The sequence below is a fragment of the Amphibalanus amphitrite genome, unplaced genomic scaffold (assembly GCF_019059575.1).
Source record: "Amphibalanus amphitrite isolate SeventyFive unplaced genomic scaffold, NRLGWU_Aamphi_draft 000199F_arrow, whole genome shotgun sequence".
NCBI lineage: Eukaryota > Metazoa > Arthropoda > Thecostraca > Balanomorpha > Balanidae > Amphibalanus > Amphibalanus amphitrite.
This window is the reverse complement of record NW_024881694.1, coordinates 124,611-145,028: the sequence shown is the minus strand read 5'-3', so window position 1 is coordinate 145,028 and position 20,418 is coordinate 124,611. Positions and strand designations below refer to the sequence as shown.

Below are 20,418 nucleotides of genomic sequence, written 5' to 3'. Positions count from 1 at the left end.
TGTTTACCCGCGTCATGTTGACGATTATTTTTACCCCAGCTCTTCCCTCAATTAGGGCGCTATGTGCGATCAGGAAAACTGTAACAAATAGATCGTGTTCTAACGGAACAGGGACAACGAGGTGTTGATGCAAGAGATACAGCAGCCGGAAGTATGGTCCGTTTTTCGTTGTTAATGTTTATTTCCTGGAACGTTCGTTTGACAGCTATAATCTTGATTTCTCGCAAATGAGACCAATGGGGAGCATTTAATGTAAATATAAAAACGGTCAATGTCTGTCGCTTTCCTTGTATGCCTAAATTTCATCTTGATGAGGTTTATTACCTTGCAGCGATTTCAGGTGACAGGTGACGGGCATCCGTCTAACCAAGCGTCGTCAACAAAATAACTTTATAGAGCTATATCGCCGCATATATTCGACAAGCCTCTGTGTAGGAATCTATTTTGTACCCTATACGTTCTATAAGCCTTACAGTCCCGCGGGATATCACAATGTGATAACGGGGTGCATTAGTTGGTAGGCCATTCGGAACATGCCCTTGCATCCGGAGCCTCATTGGGCTCACCTGACAGACTGCGATTCACTGACATTTGACATAAGATCGAAAACGTGTAGTTCAGCGAATACATGCGTTCGTCTCTGCCTTCTCGGAACCTGGTACCCAGCCAAGGCCACCTATAGCAGACACGGCGCTGGTAGAGACCCTGTATCAATTACGGATATCAGAATGCAGACACATTCGTATATTTCCTTCCTGAACAGTTTAGTGGGTCACATCAAGGTTGTTTTGAGGCTTTCCTCAGGGAAGTTCACTGCATATTAGATGCCAATGAACTTATTACAGATTGCACAGGCGACTGTGTCTGCCGCACACATAGGACTGTCATAGGTATAGGCATTCAAAGAAATGGCGTTTAAATAATGATGTTCGAGGCTTTTAACGTCTTGTGCCTCTAACATTTGTCTTTTGTCTGTATCGTTTGTGTAGGTACCTCTATCATAATGTAGCAACCTGTCTTATGTTGTTACTTTACAAGATGTTGGATTGGTTTATATTGTTGGCGACATTCGAAGCTACCAGCTAAATTCAAAATGGTTAAAAGGTTGATATTGCAACTCTTTTGGTCAGCAGAAAATTCTGCTGTTCAAATATGCCATTTACCTATACAAACTAACAAACGATACCTAATGATATCTCACCCATAAAATGCGCGCAAGAGCTTGATTTTTCGTAGATAGGCTTTTTTGGTCTGATGATGCGTTTTTGCAGCCGGGAGGATGAAAGGAATTAGGGAGAGACAGTGGTCTGGGCGGGCACCCTGGTGCACCGCCCGTCCCAATGGACGGGCCTCTCAGCCCCGCAAACGGTCACTTCACCACAGACTAGGAGCTACTCACATCGGATGAAAGTGGCCGGCCAGTCCGTATCAGGGGTTCAGAGGAGTGGAGGAGGAGGATTTGACTGTCCTCAGGATGGAAGTGGCTGAACGGCATGTGGTGCAAGAGGAAGACACATCACACAAGTTGGCTAGGCCACGGTAAGGCGATCCGGTCAAAATTGGTCCGACTCGCGAGATGGGTATTTTCTGTCTTGTGGCGACATCTATATATAACCGATATTCGTTGAATCGGCGCAGCCTGGCGACAGGCGAGTCAAGTAATTCAACCGAAGACTGTCAGCTGTAGAGTCGTAGATAGGTAGGTTATAACGTAATCATCAAAGTTTACAGGCAATTAACATAAGATATGGACGATTTTTGTCGGCGAACATATTTTAAAGTATTTTCACTCACGACAAAAATGCCCCATAAAAATATAGTACGTATTTCATCGTCCGTTCAGTTCAACTTTACGCCCCCACCCCCTCCAGGCCATTCCAGGCGTGAAAACCGACTATTCAATCAAGCATCGTAACGTTGCATGCACTTGTCGACTGTTGTGGTAGTGTTATAACGTAAGGCATTTTGCTTATTTCGCTGGGCACAGCACAACTGCAAAAATACAAAAATTGTACAATTTGAACGTTTATTTTTACGTCTGAGTGTACACAGGACCTAAAACATGCTGGACATGGCAATGATCAACCAATATCCTTTCCTCGGATCGCGACTACACTACATCGTAACCCTTATTCACCATGCATGGATTCCATATTATATAATCCACCTCGGTAATGCCGAACTGCAAGTCCGCGTACATATCCTGAGACACAACGGCACACTTACCAGTTACGATGACACTGACTGTTCACAGTTCAATAAGTTCTGGACGGATCTAGGGACGGATGTGGACTGTGGTTTACACTGATGGAAAGACGAGCTACACTCATGTAGAGCACCTAACATGATAAAAAATGATAAAACAATAGACGCGAAATACGATACAAGAATTCACCATGCACGAAGCACAGATAATAAATAAGAAATAAATAGCAATAAACAAGTCATACGTAATAAAAAATAACACCTTTCAGGGCAACAAGTTCATTGACTAGTAATGACCAGAGCTGTAATCGCTTCAGCCAGAGCAGTTCGAAAAAATACCGGCGACATTTAAACATGCATGCGTTTACGGTATAAACATTATACGCCACAACCAAGACTCATAGAGATTCGCAAGAGATCAAAACGTTACCGATCTCTAAGTTTCCGTATCTGTAAGTACATACGTTGTTACAGTCCAGTATCGCCATATAAGCTGATATATCAATTCTTTCAGACCTAAAAACGAAAGCTGTTTTTTCACAACAGCTTTCCAGGGTTCGGACGATTCTGTCACATCAGAGCACCCCAGTTTATCTTTCAGCGACGTCCGTTCAGCTCGGCTGCTGCACGCGCTCTCAGAGCAGCTGGAGGCGGCGCCGGAGCGTCTCCACCATTTCCGTCTGTCCGTCGGCGAGCGCCGCGTCCGGCTGCAGCTCCCAGCGGCGCGCCACCAGACTGCGCACCAGCGGCGGCGTCTGGCCCAGGTCGGCGGCCAGCAGCGTGCGCCACTCGGGCTGCAGCCGCAGCAGGCGCGCCTGCTCCAGCCGGCCGCCGCCCAGCTGCAGCAGCGCGGCTGCAGGCCAGAACACCGACTCGTCGTGCAGCCGCAGTGAGAGCGGGTCACTGCACGGCTCGGCGGCGGCCGCCAGAGGCGCCGGCACGCCCAGTCGCCGGCGCAGCCAGCCGCCGTTCTCCCGCAGCACGGCCGCGATCAGCCACAGCGCACGGCGGCCAGTGTGGTCGGAGCCAATCACAGCCGCCTGTTCGGCCGCCGCTGTTCCCGGTGGGAGAGACGTTATCTCGTCTTCCACTGTGGACACCGGTTCGTCAGTCGGCTCACAGGCCAGTACTCGCAGCGTGTCGGCCAAGGCAGCTATGTGCCGCTGCAGCTCCTCACTGGGCCGGCACAGAGCCTCGCCGACAGTGACACAGACGTGTGCGGCGCGGCGCTCTCCGCCGGCCGCTGCCGCCCGCATCACCGCCTCCTGGTCGTTGAGCGCGTCGTAGAGGGCGCTGAGGAGCACGTGCGTTGCCAATCCGAGCGGCGGCGGCTCCACGGGTAGCTCGCTGAGGTCGAACAGGAGCGGCGGGAGGTCGGCGGCCACCTCGGCAGCGTACTGCAGCAGCGCGACGGCGCGACTCTCCGGGTCGGCATCCGTGCTCTCCTGAATGTCCTCCACGACGGCGGAGACGGCGGAGGCCATCAGCGGCTCGGCCAGGTCGACCAGCGCCTGCAGCCACAGCGGCCGGCGCTGGTTCCACACGCTCGGACAGCCGCGGTCGGCCAGTCGGTCCAGACAGGGCGACAGCAGCACTCGCAGCGGCTGCAGGCCGGCTGGAGCGGCCCGTGTCACCGCCAGCACCAACGCCGAGAAGAGGGCGCGCGCAGAGACGGCGCCGTGCGCCACACACCCCTCGTCCGGGGCGTCACAGCAGAGCGCGCCGTGACAGGCGGAGCGCGCCGCGCCGCCGCCGGTCGGCTCGGCCGGCTCGCCCGCTTCCACTAGCTCGGTGAGGTGGACTAGCAGCAGTACGGACAGCGTGAGGTCCCGCTCCAGCAGGGCGCGTGCCAGCAGCGGCCAGCAGGCGGGCGACGGAAAGGCGGCGGTCAGCAGACGCACCAGCAGGTACACGGCCACGTGCGAGTCGAGCTGGCGCGGCGCGGCGGCGTCCGGCGGCACCAGCGCCGGCCGCACCAGGGCCAGCCAGCTGGGCGGCGCCGGCAGTAGCCGCTGCGACCCGCCGCGGCCGCACCGCTTGTGAACGGCCTTCAGCGGCGCCGCCAGGTGGCCGAGCAGCAGCAGAAGCAGCCGGCAGCGGGCGGCCACCAGCGCTGCCGGCGAGTCCTCGCGCTCACCCGAGACAAACAGCTCCTCCGGCTCGGCGGCCACGGCCAGCACGAGCTCGGAGGCCGCCAGAAGTACCGTCATCAGGTCGCAGCGCAGCTGATCGGCGCGCTCCTCCGACTCCAGCCGCACCTGGCCGTAGTGTACCCCGATCTGCCCGAGCGACTCGGTCAGCAGGACCCCGAACAAACGGCCGGCCCGCTCGGCCGACAGCGCCTGACGCGCGTCGTGTCGCACCGCCTGCATGTGCAGCCACCACCAATGGACAGCGAAAGAGCAGCGGCCGCCCTCCTCTGCCGCGCGCGGGGAGAGCCAGTCCTGCGAGCACGGGTCGGTCAGCAGGCGCGCCGCCAGCTGCTGCCGGTGCCAGCCGAGCAGCTGCTGCTGCAGCCGGCGCAGCAGCCGCTCGGCGGCGGCGCCCCGCTCGGCCAGCCAGCCGGCCGGCTCGTCGTCGGGCGCCAGCTGCTGGAGCAGCTGCAGCTGCTGGTGGACCAGCTCGGCGGAGCCGGTCACCACGTACAGCTGGTCGGCGCGGCCCGTCTGCCGGCTCCAGTCGGCCAGGTGCTCCAGGTGCGCCAGCAGCGTCTTGGTCGCCGAGTCGGCGTCCTGGGCGACCGTCAGACCGGGCGAGGAGGCCCGGCTGGCCGTCCCCGCCGCCGCCGGACCGTCACCCTCCACGTGGCCATTGCAGGCGGGCGGGGGCGCGGCGCGCGCCGGGCACGGGGTCTCCAGGCGGCGCAGCTGGAGCGCCCACTCGGCCGTGGCCGGCGTCACCCGTCCCGGCAGCGCGTCCGACCACAGGCGCAGGGTAATGCAGAGTCGCAGCGCCGGCGGAGGTTCACCAGCGCGGTACACAGCCAGCTCCGCCTTACAGGCATGGTCCGTGATGTCTACGATCGTTCTGGTGTCGTTCATCGTTTGTTGGCGAGTTCTTGAGTCATCCATTTTCAGTTGATGAATGCCAGAGGCATGCTGATGTCAGTTGATTGGAAGGGTCATTGCTCAATCAGTTATTGTTGAAACCTGAGCTGAGGGCAAAGAATGAGAATGTACTGTCATGTACAGAAAATTGATGAGAGCATTGCAAGGATATATGATCACCAAGTACAATGCAAGCTTCAGCTCTTTGAATGGATGTGGACGAACTTACCTACCTTGCCAGAATACCCACAATGCCGTAAAAGCTCCCGAGGCCATTTGTGCTGAACTTAGCTCAAGCTACAATATTTGTATTTACATTTAAGAGCAATCCACATACAAAGTGTACGGCAATATGGCTCAAGGTATATTTCCTTTAAGAACAGTAAACATGAAATGAACACAATTTGAATTTAAATAAAACAGAATTATGGGTATTTCACAATTCAGGCCCAGACAAAAAGCACATCAGTGCAATAAAACGTGTACCAAGGACTGACAAAACATAAATGCTCAAATGGTAATACCGGTTTACCTTGGTAATACCCTACCTTTGGTCTATGCCTATTCTATTCTGTGGTGTGCCTTGAGTTCTATACTAGCATGGCATAGGACACTTGTGTTATTTTTGTTGAGGATTATTTATTCATTTTTTATGCAGGTAAGTGTGAAATTTTAAGGTCATTCATTGACGTCATTAGACTGAGTATCATTTAAGGGGTGCCAGTTTACATCATCTTCTGTTATTATGCTTTTTTAAGTTTGTCAAATAATCCTTTGAATTATTATTACACTGAAGTGAATATTTAACTAGATTATCAATATTTTTAACCTTTATATGAATGAAAAGTGATGTCTGAAATATTTTTCAATGACGTCATTGTATGGTTTCTTCATTTCGGAAGTTGACAAAGCCTGTAACAGTTGCGCCAATTTCTGTCTGCTGATTTGTTTTGGACGGGTGTTGAAGTAGGATGTGAGGATCGTGAAATCGAATAGCTTCAGGTAGAGTTGCTTAATTTGTTATTTTATGAAATGTTATGATTTCTCGCCCACATGAAAGTATTATTGATACATGTGTTGATGCATGTACCTACTTTTGTTATTTACTATTTTTTTCATCTGTTTTCACATCAACATTCAAATTCAAAGGATTTCTCGATTCTGTGGCAGCCGGCAGGCTTTTTAAATTTTCTGCCACTATTATTTTCATAGTGAAATTATCTTCCTGATGTGCATAGCTTTGGTTGTGGATTGCTTGTTAGCATACCAGCTAATGCAACGTCTTTTGGGGCGACTAACGGAGGGAGCGAGAGGGTGGGCCTTGCATATGTGAAATTTTGTGGGGGTGCCTCCAAATTTTGTGCACGGCACCCTACTAACCGGTCTCTAGTGATGTGCCAAACTTGAGCACCATCGGCCCAGCCGTTCTCGAGATCTCTAAGCTGCACCCTGCACGTGCGCATGTGCAAAATGGGTCCCAACTGACTTTTGCACGGCACCCTACTAACTGGTCCCTAACTGTGTACCAAATTTGAGCACCATCGGTCCAGCCATTCTCGAGATCTGGAAACGACCCCTGCACGTGCGCACGTGCAGCAGCACCCGCCACCCCAACTCTGGCACATGGATAAGCATTGCCTAGTGGCTGCCTACTTACATGCCAACTTTCAGCGCAATCGGCCAAGTAGTTACAGAGATATTGCAATTATTACAAAACTGACACCTCTTCGATTTGCACGTGGCACGTGCATAAGGGGTCACCCGTGACCCACATGCATCGGGAATAGTCCAATAGGTACTTGGTAGAACGAATGAAGCTGCCCTACAAGAATTACCGCATGTAAATCGGTCAAGTGGCTGCTGAGATATAAGCCTCGCAAAAGCGTCCGCACGGCCGGCCGCTCATACTCAGAAATTTCCGTTAATCTACGTAAGCCTCCGCTCGCTTCGCTCGCTCCGTAATCAATATTGAGTATTGACATTGATGCTGATGCATATCAATATGGATATCCACTGGCGTGCTCGGTTTTATGCTGATTGTAATGCTTCCACTCCAGTGAATCCAGAATGTTCTAGTTGTCACAACATCATTGACAAAACGTGCCATCTGTTATATGGGCCCTGGGGTGATAGGTAACTGATGATTCAGCTTCAGTGGAATTCAGTGCTCCTGCACTTGATACATGAATATGAGACTCCTAATGGAGGTAGTCCCGTTCTAGGAAGTCTGCGGTCACTTTGTGGGCTCTGCTCTGTCATGCTATCCATCCAAACCTTCAGCGAAATTTATTTTGCACAAATATCTGATTTATCACACTCCTTGGGCAAGACTGAAGATAACATTTTTGCTGCTAAAGATCTTGTATTTGCAGCTAGCACATTTTATGTGAATGGATATTAGTGGCAAGTGCCCTGTGCCCTTGTGATATACCCTGCATGGTTCATTAAATAATAATAGGATCATGGGCTTTGGTGAGAGGTAGTTTATCCCATCTAGAATGCTTAAGTAGCATTGCAATCACAGGACCATATTTTTGCCATCTGGTCCTGTGGCCATGTCACTCACATTAGCACATAACTACTCTACTACCAATGGCAGCAGGGCAGCTTTTTCTGTGATTGGAGTATTTCATCAGCTGCGTTTTGTATGCTCTCCAGTCTCCACATATTTAAGTCGTAACGGTTCGGACGAGCGACGTCGCCCCTGTGCGTTGTGTTGACCTTTGCGCCCGATCGGAGGCTTTATGAGTTTGTCTGGGCGGTTGCGGTCCGGCCGGCCCTAGCTGTCGTCTCGAGTGGCGTGTCACCAGGCGGACGGACCGGTCGGCGGGATCCGGCCCGGTCCGGGGGACAGTGACTCTGCGACTGTCTGGTGGTCACCTGTGGTCGCGCCGGACTGGAGCGATACGACACGTGACACGGCCCCGCTCCCGGCTAGCGCGCTATCAATCGTGGCACGGTGCCGCTGTGACCTTACTCCGTATAGCGATTAGCGATGTTGTGAAATGTGTTGTGTTCAGAGTGCTGCGTAGCAATATAAAGAGCGGGTGTCGTGTGTTGCCGCTTTACGCGTGCTATTGTTGCCGTCAGTTTCGTAGTCAATGACATGCTGGCTGCCGACTTCGCCTGCTTATGCATGTCAATTTCACAGTGACAGGCATATTTCAGAGCGAAGACATTCTTCCTGCCCCTTGCAACCTAGCGATCCTTCATCACATTTGTCTCGTATGTGACTCATTTGTTTTCACGCTATCCAGCTGTGCAAAGTTATTTAGTCAGCACCGGTTTTTGTTCCTTTCACAGGTGCGCTGGACCTCTACAGTCCCACAGCGTCGGACACGAACTGTTGATACTCAGTAGCATAATACTCCCCGTGTGGTGTGAAGTGCGGAGATTCCCGAACCAGTGCATGACGTCACGGGTCGGTGCTCCGGACGGCGCGGCTGCCGGTGGTGCGGTGTGTGTGACGTCAGAGTGACGTGTATAGCCGTGCGGTCGGTTCGGAGGCGCGGCGCGGCCGCTGTTGTTGGTGTGGTGTTGTGGCAGCGGCGGTGAGCAGAGAGCACCGCCGTCATGATGACCCAACTGGTGGACATCGAGGGTGGAGAGCCCGCAGCCACCGTGGTCGTCTCAATCAAAGGTACGTAGCGAGGTCTTGTCAAGTGGATTGGTTGGACTCTGCTGACCTCGTCTGGATAGCCCAGCCACTTGGCTGACCCAAGACGTCCTCATCTCCCGAGTCAGATAGATGTAGTCTGTGAATATGCAGTTAACATTCCGTTGATGCGGTACCTTACTTGCGTCTGGATTCTGGAGTTTGGGCCAAGGTTTGGGCTTTCTCTGTGCACCATACAGTCTATATTGAATTTACGTTGTCATGAAGCTCGTTCAGTTATTAAATTGAATTGTACGTTGTCATGTCGTTCGGTCAGTTATTCACGTGCTGTTTTGCGATTTTTAAGCTGAGAGTGGCTTTTCCCACCTTCTTCTGTCAAAGTACCATTGTCCTATTCGCGGAAATCGGGCGGTCTGTTCCGCCGTATTACTTCCTTTACTTTAGATCTACGGATGCAGATTACCTAAGGCCGCTGGGTGGTTATCTAGCGTATGCCTCACTTTTTGAATTTAAACTGCCCGAGATTTACATAGCTTCCTTTGATCTCATTTGGTCTTATTCGGGTAGTGTTTTGGCGTGCCTCGATGATCTCTGCAGACCTTGAAATAAGCATCACCCTTTTACTGGCAGGAGCGAACTTTGAAGCCTGTAACTTCGCTGTCGAGCTTCTTGGTTGTCATTCATTCATTCATTGATTAAGTAATTAGTTAATTAATTAATTTATTCATTCATGCCTTCACCAATTCATTCATTCATTCATTCACTCGCCTTTTCTCCCTGCTCTCCACCAACCAGACCAGGCCATGTCCGCCTCTTCTCCTCTTCCCTCGGCAGCACTCCCGTCGTGTTTTTAGGTGTCCACTTCATGGCGTGTCCACTTCAATGTGCGATAGCCGCGGGATGTGGGTGTAGGGGGAGGTTGCATCAGCTGGTCCGCCTGACTGAGCTGTGTCCGGCAGAGCGGGGGAGAGGAGGGGAAGGGGTAATGTCACGGCCTTTGGCAGGGTGACTCTATAGGCTGGGTGTAGCTCTGGTGTGTGTGGGTTGTTATTGGTCCTTTGACCAGACTACTGGCTAGATTGAGCCTGTTACTGCATGAAAGCTTTGGCAGATGAACGACGATAGAAGTGTGCATTCTCTATCAAGTATATCTTTGCACTGCGCAAGTTTTCACCCACTGTTGCCTCACTGCTGAGTCCAGTTGCTGGTCAGTCCACAGATATGATACCAACTATCTCCGTGTGGATTCAGCCGCAAATGTGCCGGTATTGTGTGCTCCGTGCTCCGCGGACACATCTTATCACGCGTCTGACTGCTATCAGAGGCTACACACGCTCACGGAACGTGCCTAGTCACGCGCAGTCGGTGATTGCGACATGATTAATAATGAAATATTTATTAATTTTCCCTTGGCCTGCACGGGTCAGATTTAGGTACACTGTCGTATTGTTTGCTCGCTGTTTTTCGCTATTGAGTCAATTTTAAGGCAGTGACATTTTATGGGCGGTTGAAACTGGGGCTCTTAGAGCAGCTTTATGCATTTCTCAGACTGATTTAGCCCTTGGGACGTACCGCGAAACAGATGCCCTCCTGGTGCTACTTCAGCTCGGGTATAGTGTACCACCTGGCGGAATTTATCGCAATCTCAACTACAGCACTTCCCGCTAGATAGCTGTGACCGTGCTGTGCACTGCTCACTGATGGACTTTGTGCACTGAGCAGTGCTCAATGTTCATAAGCCGGATCATTATCGGTGTCCTCGTGTTAGATCCACTGAAGTGCCATCCTGATAACCATCACCACTAGAGATATCTCTTAATTTCGAACTTTTAGGACAGGCTCTGTATTTTAACATCGAATAAAGGGCGCAGCCCAAAGGTCGTACCTGCTTTTCAAACCGATTTCTATCTTCAAATAGATCTTTGAAACTTCACCAAGTGGACTGATTGTCTTGCCTGAAAGTTACTACACAATCGTGCCCTGACCGATCCGCCACCCTTTTTTCGGACTGTGTGTGAGCCGACAGCGTGTGATTACAGGACTGGCAGACAGTTGTGCGTTTCCTAAGTAGGATCGACGTCACTCATGCGGACCGCTGTTTTCGTGCAGTTAAAATGACGGTTTCGCTCACACTAGGGTTAACGTATCAGTCGTGCTGTCTATTCGCAGACTTGACATGTTGACTTTGTTGGTTTACATATATGACAATATGTCAGTAGTGCGTTCCGTTGGCAGAAATAACACGCCCAATGCTCTGCTTGTTGACAGGGATGACATGTCAGTCCTGCGTGAGGAAGATCGAGGGCACGGTGGGCGACAACGCCGGCATCCACTCGGTCAGCGTCTCACTGGCCGAGGAGAGCGCCACAGTGACCTTTGACCCCCAGCTGACCTCGCCGGCGGGTATCTGGTGAGTCACCGGGGGGGGGGGGGGGGCAAACAGGGGAGGCCTGCACCTTGCCTGAGGGCCGAGGCCGGGCAAAATGGCTGGGAATTGGGGACGTTATAAAATCCAGGGTGAATGGTAGGAGCTGCCGAGGCCAGATCGCTTCTCCTAGTTCTGGTTCGTTGATGTTGTGGTTTCGTCAGACAAATGATTCATCCTAGTCTTGGCCCTTATTGTTTGATGTCTCTGGGAGTTACGTTTTAAGTTCGCCGTTTTAGTGTAGTTACTCCTGTGATTCAGTTGTAAATACGGCCCAAAAATAACCTCTGCGGCTTGTGAACGTTGTCCACATATCAGGTAAAGACTGATTTCAATGGCATGTAAATGCACTGGGTATTAGATAATCTACGTGAGCTGCTTTCCTGGGACATTTCTCCTCCGGCATGACGGCATTCGGGTAGCGGTGTCAGTTACTTTGTCAGCAATCAGCCAAGTGCTCGTCGGCCGCGGCGAGGTCCCATTCCATCACCAGCACATTTGCCGAGCGTCGGACCGATCAGAGACCCAGCCTCTAGTCGTATGTTACAGGAAGGTCATCTGGTCGCGGCTCCGGGTCGAACGGTGACAGGACCTTCCCCTGACCTGTGACGGGTAGACTAGTCATGCCCTGCACAAAAAGTGAATCACCTCGCTGGTATAAGATGAAATATGCTACACCTATTGCCGGATATGTACATTGCACACGGTACAGAGACAACTACAGGCAGTAGGCACCCATACGGCTCCGCACTGTACTGCTATGTTGCACCCGATGCTGTAGATTGCACAGGCACACGGTACGCGCAGTCCGCAGACTAGCGCTGATTTGCTCGCGATGACATTGGCTTTGGCAGGATACAAATATAAAAGGGAAGATGTGCAGTTTTGATAATGAGAGGCATTTCAACGGCTACATTCGCCCAACTACGTTGGTCAGGCTAAGTATCGTAGTTGCTTGCTGCCTTTTCAGAGTTCTTGGTATAAATATCTCGAGTCGTAGCCTTGCCCCAGGAAGGTCTCGTTTAACAGGAAGTCCCAATGGTGCGCGGACAATCTTTACTATCACCGTCACTCCTCACGATAATTATGGTGCCACTTCACTCGTGCTCTGCTACATTGATATGAACTAATATCACATGTCATCCCCTGGCCGTACTTGTAATAATGCCGCCCTCTCGAGTCGGCTGCAGCGTTTCGTCTCCTCATCGTCCGTGGTCATCGTCGGCGATGGGCTGCCCACGGCACCCGTTTGTGGACTTTGGCACACGGTACAACAGCGCTGTGGTGTGCCGCCGGCCGCCCGCGGCTCCGGCTGGAAGTTTTGCACACGGTACAGACACCAGCCTTTAGCGTGGCGGCGCTGTCAGTCACCACTTGTGCCAAGTGTAGCACACGGCACTAACGCTCCACATGCTGTTCAGATAGATAGCGCAGCGCGCCTCGCGCCGGTCTGCTCGCGGCGCCGGGAGGTCGCTGCTGGTTCAGCTGCAGGTGGTCGCCACTCGCCGCTGTACCGTGTGCAGAGTTCAGCACCGGCTGACTGATAGTGCCAGTGTTGTGTCCCCGGTTTATTGCCCCCGGCTCCACCCTCGCTGTTAACCGTGGGTGAGTGTTTTGTGTGTTTGTTGCTTAGGGTATGCGGTAGGGCAAAGTTTAATGCATGTCGGGTTCCTGCGACAAATATTTTGATGTGGTAGCGTAAATATTTGGTGGATGGTTAAAGAGTACAGCCAGTCTGATGTCATAACATTGTCCTAATCACTATTTGTGAATATTTAACCCGGTCTTCAGTGAGAAGTTTCATGGGCCGTGTTCCAAAGATCCTTGATTTGATATTCAGCCCATCAGACGCATTGATTTTTCCTTTCCTATTCCGATGCGTAATGCGAGTTTTGTTGCCTGTCGGATGCTGTCCGTGTCTGGACTGCTGCACACGTTGCGAACATGCAGCGCGTCATCTGAGCAGGGTGTCCGGACATGGGGCCACGCCGGGCGGTATGACGCCATTTCTGACGAATCTCCTACACTGATGTTACTCCGTGACGGATTCAGGATGCATGTTGTTCGGTTTATTTTGGTCTACGCTTTAGCAGAGTTGGGTCCGTTCGTTCACTGGTCTTGCTTATGTTACATTTTGGGCCTTGTAAAGTCTACCCTGACTTTGGAGCGGATGTAAGCCTTGCAATCGTCAACCCTGGCGATTATTCGCTTAAATAAAATTATATTGATATAATATTTTGGTGGATTATCTTGCAAGCATTCCAAGACCACAAATAATTTACAAATGTAACCCTGGCTCTCCATTTCATCTGAACTCTGAAAGGTTTGTTCGTGATTTCAAACTCCGCTTCTTTCATATCCACTCCTCACCCACGTTGCAAGCCAATTGCTATGTGTCGCGACTGTCCGCTGCCCACACGTGGCCGGCCTGTGTGACAGATCCTGTCATGTGTCACGTCCCGGTGAGGTCGCGATCTGTCAGCCACAGAAAGGCAGGCGGTCGGTGCCGTCTGTCAGCCGGCGACCGCTCCGTTTGAACGGACGGGGCCCGCAGTCCCGTATTGTTACACGTGTGTAGTGGTGTTTGAAGTGAAGTGTTATTTCACACCGTTGGTCTACCTGCTGTCAACAGTGACCAGCCGCCTGAACACCTATGGGTACGTTCTTAGTGAATAATGCTTCTTCATGCCTCCCATCCTCATGTCGTTATTTTTTTTCGTGACATAATATTCCGCTCTCGCTTTGAGTGATCCCTGCTCGTATCTCTCTCCGATAAGCTGGTCTCATGTGACGTACAATGGCAGTGGGCGGAGCGTTTGCGGCGGCCCCTGTCGAGTGCCGTGCGCTGTCTGTTAGTGTGGTGCGATGGACAGTTGATCCTCGCACTTTCAGTCGCTCGCGAAGTCTCGAGTGGATCACCGGGTCATACTTTTGCAATGTGTTCGCGATTTTCGTTTCCTGCACATATTCTCGATAAGTGATTCGGCTTCAGTTTAGAAGAAGCGATTTTAAATATCAAGACGACATTTAAACCGGTTTGTTATCTCAGATTGGGTGTCACGGGTTGACGTGAAAGTCTGAAGAAAATCCAGCCTACGACCAGAAACCTGACCTCATGGTAGTGTCGCTCCCCGTGGCACACAGCTGCACCGGCTGTCGGTCGGATGCTCGCTCGTGAGCGCGCCGGTGGTGCGCGCGGGGGGGTGCGTTGGTGCCGTCGACGGGCCTCGTCTGAGTCGACGATCAGACGTCGGTGAGGACGTGACGCGGCGGACTGTGGGAGCTGAGTGGCGGCGGTGTCACCGGTGGGTGCTGACAGACGCCAGGTGCGGATCCCTTAGTTGGTGGTCGGGTGCTTGTGGTGGCGCGGGTTTTAGAGATGTCATAGGAAGAGGTGGTGTCTGGGGCGATAGAAGTGCAGACTAGTGAGTGGTGGAAGGACGATGACGCGCGGCAGGCTTCGGAAGAAGAAGGACGACGAGAGAACGTCGCTGGTGTCGGGTCAGGCGGTCAGCTACGGCACCAGCAGGTACTGGACACTGCAGACAATAGCAGCCACTGAGGCGGTCAGCTTTGGGACTTTGGGGTACTGGACACTGACTGACAGTAATTGACATTGACAGACAATAGCACCCAGCGACAGTCGATGAATGGAACTGGAGCAGACAATTGCGGACACGTCTACATACGACACGAACCGGTACTAATATAACAGGACTCTAATGGGAGCAGCATCAATAGGATAGTCAGAAGTAACAGAAATGACTTGACAGCAACTGCCACTTACAGCCATCAGCTTCTACACCTATAGTGTCCGGAGACACCTACTGACGCACACTACAGCTGCATCTTTTCGTCACGTCACGCATTTGCATGTCACTGCCAAGTGCCGCAGTTTCTGTAACACTGACTCGGCATATACTGACTCTGCACACTATGAGTGGGCTGTTTGACGAAGTGCGCTTTTCCGATTGCAGTCGTGCTAGGGAAGTGTCGGTGCGCGTGGTAGGGCGAGAGCTGCGGGCAAGTTACAGGTGGGCGCTGGAGGCAGCGCTGTTTTTTCAGCTGCCGATCAGCGCCGAAAAGTCGGTATACTGTGACGGTTTGGGCTTGGACAGGTGGTGGCATGAGTGACTGGGAAGGTTATCATGGGGTTGTGTGGTGGCTTTTGGTCTGGCGAAAGGGAGAATAGTGAAGCCCAGGCACCTACAGACCTTCGCTGGTTCAATACCGCTCTCTGTTGCTGGAAATATGGACGGGATAGTCTCATTGTGTACCACAATTGAGAGAACTTGCTGGAAAGGTCGTAGCTGAACGCACTGCGTCCACTGGGCGTTCCGTCCACTGTCCACTGTAGATCACTCGTCTGATGCGTGGACACGTTGAGTGGGTTTCCCTACGCTGTTACATGTGACTCGCGGCCGCCCGATGCGATAGGAGCCGTCCTTGTCCTTGATATGGAAGCTCGCAGCCCCTCTCGAAGCCCGCTCGGCTTCGGAGCGATAAAAAGCCCACAGTCTCATCCGTAGATCCGTCTTATCCGACTGTTGATTATTTATTTTAGCTGCAAGCTTTGTTTTAGGTCAACATTTGGCTATGCGTAGCCGAAGGCCGTGGATCTCTTCCTCTTGTGTGGCTAGTCAATAATAAAACAACGAGACATTTGTTACGATATTCGTTGTTTGGATAAACGTTGCACTTGTTTGACGACTAACAGCGCTGATACCCTCGCAATACCCACGATTTGTATGTTTTGCATTGCTTCGTCGTAGTGCATTGTTCTAAAAACAACATTTTTCTCATGCAGTGAAGCATTAACATTCGATTCACGACATGAAACGACAATGAGCTTGCAGTGTTGAAGTCACCTTGTCCTCCGTGACCGAAGTGGGCTCTGAAAATCATTTCCAGTGTAACCACCGTGTTGCACGAGTCGCTGGTTTTTCATTCGTTCCTATTATTTACCACCAGTCTCTGCTATGCAGGGTGACATCCAAAGCCCCTAACCGGTCTAGCCAGTTTTGTAATTGACCCTAGTGCCGTGCGTTCCAAGATTCCAGCACTGGTAAGGTCTGAGGCTCCGATTAGCTTCCTGCTCACGAAAGTTGTAGGTACGGGTAGATAGTGCGGAGGGAATTACTTGGCAATCGGTGATACTGAGAGTCGAGAACTGGTAAACATATACATATGTCTTGCGCTGCTTGTATTACCGTTTGTATTACCGCCGCTTGGTTCTTTGCCAGAATGAAGGAAGAACTTGTCACAAAGCGTACTTACCTGGGTTGTTTTTAGCAGCGAAAGGAGTCTTCCGCTGACAAATGACATAATCTCAGGAATTTCCAGCTCAGCGATGTCTCGCTTCTGCTAACATGTGTGAGTGTCGCACCATTTTTAATGCTCCACGTGGATATGGAATATTTGGTTTGCAACGCACGTGGGCCTGCTGCTCAGCCTTGACATGGGACTCTAATGAATGAGGCGCGTTTATATGAATTCCCAGCAGACTGTCATCTAGTGTAAACACTGCCTCTCGTGGGCTCTATACCGTGGGAGTCTCACCACCCGTCGGGCCCCGTCACTCTGGCAGTCTGCGGGGGCGACACGGCCGGACTACCGCGCCACTCGGCTCGTCCTCTGCCGACTCGGCAGTGCGGCGGCAGCATTAGCCCAGCGAACACCTGACGTACTGCCGGCACGCGAGCTCCGCCGCCGGCGGCCCGGTTTGGCACGGCAGCGAGGCTGGGCAGCGCGGCTCGGCAGCGCGGCGCCGGCAGACGCGGTTCACTGGCCGCGCGGCAGTGGTGCGGGCAGGCGCGGTGGTACTGCGGTACGGGTGTCGGGGTCGGTCCGGTCTGGTGCGGGTGCAGTGGCGATGAAGGAGCTACCGGTTGGAGAGCTAATGACGCGGCAGCGACGCGGTTGGTACGGCAGCCGGTAGCGGTACTGTGAGTGACGCTGCAGACTGCACGGCGAGTGGCCAGTCGGCGCCGTGGTGTCAGCTGCGGCAGACGAGCTCGGCGAGATCCCGTGAAGCTCTTAACTCTCAGTGGTGTGTGAAGTTGTTCGTGCCGTGGGGAAACAGAGATACAAGGTGCAGTGGTGCCACGGGTGTTGGCGAATCTACCATAGCCTACCGTCACTACTGCATCTCTATTGTATACGGGTCAGCTGACGCCGGTCGGTGCCCGCGTGCCCTCTGTGCTCGGTCCCCACACATGACCACCAGTCAGTAGCGATGTCCTCCCGGACACGGCGGAGACCCTACGTCCGCCTGGCGCCGCTCAGGTGAGGACGCTGCGCTGAGAGCGCCGCGCCGAGCTCAGTGCATCCTGTCAGGGGTGCCGGTCGGGTCCAGATGCGGGACTCGGTGTCTGGTCCAACAGGGAGGGCCGAGGTCGGAAGGTGTCACCGTCTACCTCGGATGTATGGATATCACTGGACGCTGCCTGATATTGACTATCTGTAACCATGTGTAATAGATTGATAGGTTCCTGTTTGATGGCTATTTTTGTGCAGGTGGCAGACGTGCTATGTGAATATGTCGAAAATCATTCCTATTCATGTTCGCGCTTTACACAAAACGCGACACGAGTTACAATAGCATGTTGGTCGTGGGTAGGTAGACATTTTGAACATTGTCTTTTACGTGATATCATTTAGGTACGCTAGCCTCCATTGCATCAGATGCTTTTGGAAAGCCCCAATTTATGTTATGCACGAAATGCATTATATAAACACATACTGAACACATGAAACATGTACACGCTATGGCAACGCATTGACCCCTCATTTGTGTTTGTTCTTGTTTATAATTACGCGGACTTATCCACTTGCTCCCTATGAACCCCTATCATCTAGAGTGTAAAAGCTTCGACCTGTAGTTGCTGCGTGGTAAACCTCCGACATCCACTTTCGGGAGTACTTGTCAACTCCTTTTTCAGATCTTCTCACGGTCCTTATCGTATGTTTCTAACGCCTCCCCGTCTGTCTGTCCATCCACAGTGAGATGATTGACGGCCTGGGTTTCGACGCCTCGCTGCCTGCCAGCGGTGCTGCCGGCACCTCTCCCGGCGGCGGAGGCGGCGGAGGGGACGTCCCCAGCAGCACGCGCACCGTCCACCTCTCCATCAGCGGCATGACGTGCCAGTCGTGTGTGCGGAAAATCGAGCGGACGGTGGCCGAGCGGCCGGGCGTGCGGCGCGTCTCCGTGGATTTGGCCGCCGCCGTCGGACAGTTTGAGGTGGTCGGTCCGATCAGTGACCAGCAGCTGGTGGATTGGGTGAAGGAGCTGGGCTTCGGCGCGCAGCTGGCCACCGAACTCGAGTGCAGGATGACCATTGAGAATATGAGCTGCCAGCGGTGCGTCAACAACATCGAGGGAAAGGTGTCGGCAGAGTCGGGAGTCATCCGAGTGAAGGTAGGTGGCGGAGAGGTAGGGGATCCAGGGGGATCCAGGGGGAGAGGTAGGGGGGGGGGATGTTCATTGAAGAATGTTGACTGTGGGGATGGGGAGGGGATGGTAATATATGCCGTCAATTGAAAAAATCAAGGATGTCTTATCAAGGTGTTGATAATAATGAGGGTCACAGTCCTCATTATTTCCGATTATTCTAGCATACCATTTTATGGTGTCTATTAGTGTCATCGATGAGACTCATTCTGATATGATCGCTCCAGATGGCCTAACGAGCCATTAGGGGAGAAGGGGGGGGGGGGCGTCGGGTGGTGTGCCCCGGCTCCGGATGTGACCAAATTACGCAGTACTTCTGCACACAATCCCCGAAACGGCGCGACATTGCGTCAGATAACGCCACCTCCCAGCCCACTCTCTGGATATTTCGGAACCAATCCAAATCCCCTGGGGGGCGTCGGTCCTGAGGGCTGACCTGTGGCGTCATTCCACCCACGTGGCCGAGCCGTCGGTTTGGGCCGGGCGTTATTGGAGATGCCTCCACGCCCGGTGGACGTTGAACACCCGCACTCCGCCGGGATATTAGTCGGTGGAGCGATGATGAAAGACGGATAAAGTGCGGCGAGGGTATATGGAGTACGTGATGTTGGTGTTATTTACCCGAGCAAGCTGAGGGACGATTTTTTTGTGTCTGGGTTCAGGCTGTTTTGGTGTTTACTATGATGTATGTGTGCTAGGGGCATAACACGTCATAAAGTTAGTACTACGCGTTAGCAGTTTTACAGCATAAGCGATCAATAGTCAGTCGTCTGTTGTGGTATACTGCGGGGATAAATTGGCCACCATTTTGGTAATTGAGCCAACCATTGCGGCACCTTAGATCGTCTCCGTTACTCTCCCTATCCCCCCGCACCGTCACTGCTCACCACATTTTTCGCTTTAGGTTTACCTGGATGAGAAGGAGGGCGTAATCGCCTACAACCCGCAACTGACCACGCCGGCCGCCCTGGAGAAGTTCGTCAACGCCATCGGCAAGTTCAGGGCCACGCTGAAGACATCCGGCGGAGACGCTACGGGTGAGAGGGGTGCTACTTTACTGAGAGTTGGCTGGTGAATGGGGAGAGCTGTGGCTTGGATACTGTTCGGTTTCTGTCTGACGGTTTCTCTGACTGTTGAGTGTTGGTATTGCTTCAGCTTTTCAGTTTTATGGTTTTAACCGACAGAAACGATCGTGCTAGTCATATTATCGAAGGAGTGTTGTGATCACTTCGCTTTAGTTTTATCTGCGATGCCACGCATCATACCCTTAAATCGCCGCCGTGCTCAACCTGCACCTTCTCAGTTCTCACCTCACATCACACTGTCTGCCTCCAGTTCTGTCGAACGGCTCTCCGGCCGACCAGCCGGCAGTCCTGCATACAGACAGCTCGACCAACCCTCTGCTGAGTCCGGACCGGGCGGCCCGCTCTCCAGACCGACCCTCCCGCTCGCCAGACAGGCCGTCCCGCTCGCCGGAGAAGTCCGCCCGCTCGGCAGCGCCCTCTGATGACGTGGAGACGTGCACTGTCTCCATTCGCGGCATGACGTGCGCCAGCTGTGTCAGCGCCATCGAGAAACACATGAACAAAATTGATGGTGAGTTGACGGTGACTGGTGTGGTGGTATTCGCATGCTTAGGAACAGCATCGTGGTGATGGGAGAAGTGTCATGGCAG

General features: G+C 52.7%; 2 protein-coding genes across 5 annotated transcripts in view; one reads left to right on the top strand and one right to left on the bottom strand.

Moving 5' to 3' along the window:
- Nucleotides 1-2,012: 2,012 nt before the first annotated feature.
- On the bottom strand, nt 2,013-5,893 carry LOC122384814 (uncharacterized protein KIAA0825 homolog). The gene is made up of 2 exons (XM_043372560.1): nt 5,801-5,893; nt 2,013-5,359 (listed from the first exon to the last, which is right to left on the bottom strand). Exon 2 carries the CDS (start codon nt 5,274-5,276, stop codon nt 2,841-2,843), a length of 2,436 nt encoding a protein of 811 aa, XP_043228495.1. The 5' UTR covers nt 5,277-5,359; nt 5,801-5,893; the 3' UTR covers nt 2,013-2,840.
- Nucleotides 5,894-6,196: 303 nt separating this feature from the next.
- Nucleotides 6,197-20,418, top strand: part of LOC122384812 (copper-transporting ATPase 1-like) — a 39,624-nt gene continuing 25,402 nt past the window's right edge. For 2 of the 4 annotated variants that reach the window (XM_043372557.1, XM_043372558.1), the window contains exons 1-6: nt 6,202-6,254; nt 8,556-8,892; nt 11,137-11,278; nt 18,296-18,710; nt 19,648-19,780; nt 20,079-20,339. In XM_043372557.1, coding sequence (XP_043228492.1) covers nt 8,826-8,892; nt 11,137-11,278; nt 18,296-18,710; nt 19,648-19,780; nt 20,079-20,339 — 1,018 coding nt within the window. In that variant the 5' untranslated portion in view covers nt 6,202-6,254; nt 8,556-8,825. Of the gene's footprint in view, nt 6,255-8,555; nt 8,893-11,136; nt 11,279-14,529; nt 14,823-18,295; nt 18,711-19,647; nt 19,781-20,078; nt 20,340-20,418 lie in introns of those variants that run through there. The other 2 variants (XM_043372556.1, XM_043372559.1) reach the window with 2 other exon arrangements.